The sequence below is a fragment of the Primulina tabacum genome, chromosome 8 (genome assembly GCF_025594145.1).
Source record: "Primulina tabacum isolate GXHZ01 chromosome 8, ASM2559414v2, whole genome shotgun sequence".
NCBI lineage: Eukaryota > Viridiplantae > Streptophyta > Magnoliopsida > Lamiales > Gesneriaceae > Primulina > Primulina tabacum.
In genome coordinates, this window is record NC_134557.1 from 37,304,063 (window position 1) to 37,312,144 (window position 8,082).

The 8,082-nt window shown below is 34.7% G+C and overlaps 1 protein-coding gene across 1 annotated transcript; it reads left to right on the top strand.

Annotated features, from left to right (window-relative positions):
- Nucleotides 1-6,110: 6,110 nt before the first annotated feature.
- On the top strand, nt 6,111-7,137 carry LOC142554038 (protein EXORDIUM-like 2). Its single transcript, XM_075664647.1, has one exon. It carries the CDS (start codon nt 6,143-6,145, stop codon nt 7,025-7,027), a length of 885 nt encoding a protein of 294 aa, XP_075520762.1. The 5' UTR covers nt 6,111-6,142; the 3' UTR covers nt 7,028-7,137.
- The last annotated feature ends 945 nt before the right edge of the window (nt 7,138-8,082 follow it).

An 8,082-nucleotide genomic window follows, 5' to 3' on the forward strand; every position in this document is an offset into this window, starting at 1 on the left:
TGAGAATTACATTCTCAGTATAAATCATGTATACATGCAATCATAAAAACAATATAAAAGCATATAACAGATATGTCTAATATGTATTCAAATCAGAATATAAATCCATATCAAGAATAAATCCTATTCTAAACATGTACCATCATCAGGAACATAATTCATCATGTACCCTATTCAGGAACATAATCAACATAACTCGATATAAACTGTCAATTAGACTCATGACTTCACATTTAAGAATAGACTCAATCCTAGTCTAGGGATCCCGGTTTCCAGAAGTTGGCATTCCCATATCGACCAACAGTAATAGAAAAGACTCCAGTTCTATCCACGTCGATAGGGTATCAATCACCAGTAATAGAAGAAACTCCGATTCTATCCACATCGATATGATATCGATCATCAGTAATAGAAGAGTTACGATTCTATCCACATCGATACAGTACCGATCACCAGTAATAAAAGAAGCCACATTTCTATCCACATCGATAGCCAATCATCCGGTGACAGACTTTGGCACTATCGCCAATACACGATCTTGTGACATCGTGCAATGTGCCCGTGGCGATCCCACCACTATCAGGCACTTCTGTCACAAGATTACTCGTCTAATACCTGCTGTCTATAAATCAAGAGAACAAGTACATCAATCAAATCAATACAATAAGGTAAAGTATGTGATTTAGGGAAACTCGAGCCAAACCTCACTCGAGTTGTGCAATCCCAACTCAACATTAATTTATACCTTTATCTTCTCGGTCTGACGAAGACGAAGTCCCAATTTCAACTCTATCCATACCCAAATCTGATAATGATAATCGAATAGATACAATATCAGTACATGACTCAGTATAAAACCTGTTCCGATTAATACTCAAATCAAAACATAATCTGATCAATGCCAATCGATATATGATATCACAATGCCATCTCAACCAATACCGAGTCTGATCAATATCAATTAACTGATGTTTCGACGGCATAACAATACAGTCTCGATAACCCCGTCAATTCCAACACCACAGATATAATACCAGAACTCATAATCAATATCGGTGCAACTCATAATTTCAATAACAATACAAATCTGATATCGAATCTCAGTCAAATCGATTCCGAAAATCATAACAATTACAGAAATAGTCTGTTCTTTAATCTGACTTCAATTATACGATGTCTACTGTATCAGAAACACCATATATGATTCCTATTCAATTCTGACAATATCATAATTTCAAATCATATCTAAACGTAACAAAACTTACGTCCTGTAGAAGCCTGCGTCGATAGGAACACAATACTGAAGTCGGATTCAAAATCAGACGGGCGGATCAAAATATAAAGGCGTTTCTGTCCAAGAAGTCTAATTGTTGAACATTGGCGCTCGGGCGGTTAAAGATTACTGCTCGGGCGCCATACTTTCTGCCCAAATGCTCATCAGGTTAAACACTGGCGCTCAGGCGGTCATTTTCTACCGCTCGGACGCCAGAAATTTTGTCCAAATATCACCTAAATCATATGCTTTGCCCAATCCGGTCTCGGCGTGGTCCGTCTATAATCATATTAATTCATCATCAATAAGTCATATCAGATTACCATAATCGAATTCTCGGGCATTACATATATATACACATGCATGTATAATAAATCTTTTTCGAGAAGCACTGTATATATAATTGAAAATTTAATTCAAATTCCAATATGAAAAAGATGTAAAACATTTAATTTTCAATAAACTATGATGATGCTAAAAAAAATTTGTATTTAAAATTCAGTCTGGCGAAGCAAATTCACCGAATGATAGTATTCAACCGAACATAAATCTCTTGGTCGGGAAGTAGCCCCGAGTTAAATCGTGTGTGGATGAACAAACATTAGAGGACACCATAAATATTTCCGACGTAACATCTTCGATGCTTAAATCAGTCTGATGAACAAATTTAAGCAATGCAAATATATTATTGTTTGTGTAAAGCAAGTAGTGAATGGGATTTGATATGATCTGATCTCATCTTTAATAATTTGTAACTTGAATTATATACTCTTATTTTTCCGAGATTATTTTCTTATCATATAAGATTTGTCGAGAGTTTTATATGGCGAGGACACCATCATACTTAGTTTGAGTTCGGGTCGTGGCACTTTCAATTTGGTGGTTCCACTGTGCTCTATCTGTTCTCGAGCAGGGAAAAATGAGTCGTAGACCGAATAGTTCGTTGGATCTCTACTTTGATCCTAATTGTATTCAACATGGCCAATTATTTTAGAATTAGGGGTTATCAAATTAATTTGATCTCATCCTTAATATTATGCGCTTATATATTATCTTAATTATGTGGGTGCCACCTAATAAAATTATTAAGGGACGTTAAAATAATTTATTTGGAAGCTAAATGTGTGTGTTTAAAAATTAATCAATAGAGTAGAGCTCCACGTGTCAATTGTCCTCTTTTCAAAGTCACATTTGTTAATTATTTAGTATAATCTACTTATTATTTTCAAAAAAATTACAAGCTACATTGTATATAATAAAATAATTTTAAGAAAATTGAAGACAGATTATAATTTTTTTGGTCTACTGATATTTCCAATTTCGAGTTTTGGTCCACGAAGTTTCAAATTTAGCTTTAATGCACTAATTTCGATTAATTTTTTCCGTCAATCCTATTTTCCTGGAATGATGAAATAGCACATAAAAATCTTGACATAACATCAGAAAATACTGACATGAGATCGAAAAATTATGAGACGACATCAAAATGACTGACTTGTCCAACCATCTCAACAGTTAGGCCAAAATAGCCGAAACTTAAAAGTTATTGTACCCAAGTCAAATTTTAAAAATTTAACGAATAAAACCCAAAATTGGAAGTTAGTGGACAAAAAATATGATTTTCCTAAATTATATGTGTTCTCCCAATATATATATCGAGTTGAACTCAACCTCACGAAGAAGTACGTATGTCTAGTCGTTGGTTTCCTGAATGGAACAAACAAATTTATCTCTGCCTATTTTTCCCATAAACCATAACAAGAAAGAGGAAGAAAATCAATTATATACAGTCTTCCGCACTCTTCTCTTCTCCAAGTTTGCACTCCATACCTAGTTAGGTTAGGCATTTGTCTCATGGATCATGATAAAGTAATAATTTTCAAATTTTAAATTAAAATAATGATTTTAATATGTTTGTTTTACAATTTTCTCATTCTTAAAAATCATATCAATCAAATAAAAATCGATTTGGAATGGAGTTTTGATCGATAGGGAAAACCTATCCAATGAATCACAAAGGATAGTTATTTACGGTTCATTTATCCCGACACAATCAAAATCGATACAACTAGAGATGTTATTTTCTAAATGTAATCTCCAACCTCACATGCATATTAATCCCCCGTACATCTATCTTCCCAAACAAATGAACTTTTTATTAACATGAACGTCGAAAGACATTGGTCAAGAATCCGTCGACCGTCTCTACATTTGTTTGTCCCTTTCGTACTTCGTCACTATCTTTATTTCAATAACAATGGTGTCATACTGTCATTTAACATTATCTTTATTAACAAGAATATTCATTTTGGGGGGGAAAAATCCCCAAATATATTATTAATTTTATATAGATATTGATCATATGTGCAACTTTACCTTAAAAATTAAGTTATAGATTGTTACAAGACATTTGATTTAATTGAAATATGGTTCAACTCCGATCCACTTGAATTGGGACACTTTTCCCAATGGAGCTCAAACTTTGAAGCATGGCATTGAAATCTATATCTGCCGGAATTGATGTCCTTACAGATTGGGACATCTTTCATTATTTTCCACAATAACGCAAAATAATATTTTAAAAAATAATAATAAAGCAATAAAACGTCCTTTTTTATTTCATTTTGTTTTTTCATAATTTTGAGCATTTTTTTAAAAAATATTTGGTAATATTAACGAATTTTTGAAAAATAAATTATGAGGCAAACTACGGTCTCACAACACAACTATATATTTACTGAAAAATTTTGAAAAATAATATAAATGTTGAGAAATTGTTATTTTGATTTGTATATTTGTCTGTTTATAATATCGGTTATTTGTGTTATAAAAAACGAGTTTTATTCTTATATCTTTCTAAGTGTTGATAGTTTTAGTTTTTTATTTGGTAATCGAAGTCCTTTTTGTACTAGAGTCTTGATGAAATCGTAGCGTCGCGTCGACGTCGTATGCGAAAATGACTAAGATTATATGTAAAAATAGATAAAATAGTATTATACTGAAATTTGACAACATGAAACATAAAAATCATCAAGAGACACACAAGACAAAAATTATAATTTCCCCAATACATTTTTCCAAACTCGAACTCGAGCTAAAGACCTCTATATATTATAAGATCGAATTTAAATGTTTTCGTAGGTAAACTAGACTCATCTCCTAAAATTTTACAATGCTACACGATTTTTAAAGAATTTCAATTTAAATAAATATTTTATGATGTCAAAAGAAAAAATATGATCCAGACGTGTCTGTGTCCCAGTATTCAGATCGCATTTTGGGCAGGTAGGGGTCTCATGTGAATTACAAAGCCTGTGATAAATTAATTATCTGTGAAGAGAAATTTATTTTCCGTACATGTATATACAAATTATCATTTATATTAATATCAATATTAATATCATTATTATTAAACGGTTGAGATGTATATAAAATTTAAGTTGGGATATGATGGTATTTAAATTTTCTGAATAATATCCAAGCTAGGAAGTGACGACCTAATTTTGCCTACCATTGGGTAAGAAATAAGAATCTTCTCCAACTAATCTTCAAATATATATATATATATATATATATATATATATAGTTTTGATACGTTGCATAATTATCTGAAATTAATGATGTATTACTTATCTATTCATGCATAATTTGATATACGTGATAGGATAAACATGTGATATATAATATAAGGATAAGTTAATGATAAATAAAATGTAAGATATTATATTTAATGTTTGGTATGATTTTAATAAGAGTGATTAAATTTATATATTAGATTTTAATGACAAAATAACCCTTATCATAATAAATTTTATAATTTCAAAATTGTTGCTTGAGTTCATATTTCTTATATGTTCATGCGCCGACAGTGCTTGCATGATTTTTTTTATCTAATTTTATATATTATATAATATGATAATTGAACTCTTAATTTTGTGAGTCAAGTCAAATATAAATTTTTAAAGTTAATCGAGTGATATTAATAATTTTATTTAGATTTATATATTATATAATATTGACTGTATAATTTTGATATGTTTGACGAATATCATATCATCGATATTCATATAAATATGCACGATGGATGTGTAATATATTGCTATTGTACCACAACCCAAAGGGAGAAAAAATACACTTGAGAGAGCTGGGTGCAGATTCGGAGTCGAAAGATACTTTTGATATTGATTTTGACCGGATTCTCAATTATTTCTTTAAATCATCCATCTAAGAAAGATATAGATTCGAAACGTCTGAGAATTTCTCCAAAACTATGTAGAATTAGGTCCTCCAACAATTTATTAATTTTTTTTTCAAAAAAATTAAAGTATTTGGAAGTCTTTAAATGTACATCGTTAGTTTTTTGTTGATGCTAAAATGGTCCTGACCTCCTTAAAAAAATAATGGAAAATGTTTTATTTGGTATGATAATTAAAAAATTAAGACAAAAATTTATGTGAGACGGTCTCACGAGTCGTATTTTGTGAGAAGAATATCTTATTTTAGTCATCCATGAAAAAGTATTACTTTTTTATGCTAAGAGTATTATTTTTATTATGAATATCGATAGAATAGACTCATCTCACAGATAAAATTCATGAAATCGTCTCGCAAAAAATCTGCTAAAAAATAACGTAATTCGCAAATAAAAGGATCGGGTCAATCAAAAGCACACGCATACCGATTCTAATTATCCCACGTCACCATCGGCCCTCCAGCCTAGCATCAACCCGTACTCAACCAATAATATCCCAACACGTGTCACTTCCTGATGTTGACGCCCTCTCCCCCACAGCTGTCTCCCTCTCCACACCCCCGTATAAATATCCTCTGCTCTAAAGTCTAAACGTCATCGCCTCGATATCTTAAACAATGGCTGCCCCCACTCTGTTATTCTTGGTTTTCAGCCTTCTAGCTTCTTCTTCGATGGCGGTTCTGGTGCAGCAGCAGCCCCTTGTGCTGAAATATCACAACGGTGCTCTGCTGAAAGGGCCGGTCACTGTTAACCTGATCTGGTACGGGAAGTTCACTCCCGTTCAGCGCTCCATTATCGTTGATTTCTTGCAGTCTTTGAACTCTCCGGGATCTGCTCAGCCCTCTGTTTCTTCTTGGTGGAAGACGACGGAGAAATACAAGGGCGGCGGTTTGTCCACGCTGGCTGTCGGGAAGCAGTTCTTTGATGAGAATTATTCTCTGGGAAAGCTGCTGAAGAACTCCAATATAGTTTACTTGGCCGCACGGGGAGGACACTTGCCTGGAGCGGTCAACGTCGTGCTGACTGCAAAGGACGTCGCGGTGGACAGGTTCTGCATGAGCAGGTGCGCCACCCACGGGTCGACCCCCGGGGTGGCTCGGTTCGCCTACGCCTGGGTGGGGAACGCGGAAGCCCAGTGCCCGGGCTACTGCGCCTGGCCGTTCCATCAGCCGCTGTACGGGCCGCAGACCCCGCCGCTGGTGGCGCCGAACGGCGACGTCGGGGTCGACGGGATGGTGATAAACCTCGCGACTGTGCTGGCGGGGACGGTGACGAACCCGTTCAACAACGGGTACTTCCAGGGCCCGGCGACGGCGCCGCTGGAGGCTGTCACGGCTTGCACGGGGATTTTCGGGTCGGGTGCGTATCCGGGATACCCGGGTAATGTGTTGACGGATAAGACTACGGGTGCGAGCTACAATGCGCACGGGGTGAACGGGAGGAAGTACCTTGTGCCGGCGATGTGGGATCCACAGACGTCCAAGTGCTCCCCGCTTGTCTGAATCCGATGTTTCTAATATGTATATATAGACCAACCAAATTGTGGGTTTTATTCAGGCTTTGTACCAATGTTTATAAATTTCCTAAAGAAAAATCGAAATTATATGAAGGATATTTGAAGTGAAATTGGATACTAATAAATTAATTATACTGAAAATACCCGAAAATATCAATTTAGATAAATGAGTCGAAAAACTTATTGACTTTTAAAATACTCTTGATTATTTTAAGTTTTATCAAAATTATATTATTTTGAAATTGCGAATCGTTTAAATTAGCCATTTAAAAAATTGAAAAGAAGTAATTTTAATATGTTCGAATTGTATATAAATCATTCGCTGATCTCCTGCAGCTGGCCCGCTTGTTATCCACACACCAGTTTAACCTTGCTTTGAAGCTATATCTCTATGCAAGTGCATGCAAGGCCTTCTTCACGAGGTAGTGCGGAGAGGAGACAACATATCCATGTATTTTTTTTCTTTTGGTCGATATATATGAAGATAAGTGATTGAAATTAGGGATGACAATATGTGGGGATGGTTGGGTCTGATTGATCCGAGACTTGACATATTAAAAATTTGAAGGACTCGAGCTCAGCCTGACCTGTTAAACTTGATTTATGCCTGATTTGATATATACCTGAAGTTTAATGGGTTATACCCCTTTGAGTTAATTATGTCACAACCCAATATTTATGTCATTCTTATTGTTGGGTTGTAGAAACGCTAGCAATCTTGATTTTTATGATAAGTGTTTATAAGATATTTACTTAAGTGTGTAGTTGCAAGAAGTCAAGTTGAGAGATTCAACAAGCTGGAAGAGTCAAATGAAGTCAAACTGAAATTTTGGCAATGTCAAGTGTTTTGATGATATCTCACAAATCATTGATCCAAATGACTAGCTGCCAGAACGATTGTAAATAAAACTCAATTATCTGGAAAACATAACTCAGACTGGTGGATGAATTTGGACGTTATCGAGGTGCAATGGTGGTCGCAAGATCGGACCGTCCAAACATCCTCCAGCATGACAGATTGATAGACCAGCTCTGGTATTT

Coding starts and splice junctions, on each gene's coding strand:
- LOC142554038 (XM_075664647.1), top strand. CDS start 6,143: ATGGCTGCCCCCACTCTGTTATTCTTGGTTTTCAGCCTTCTAGCTTCT.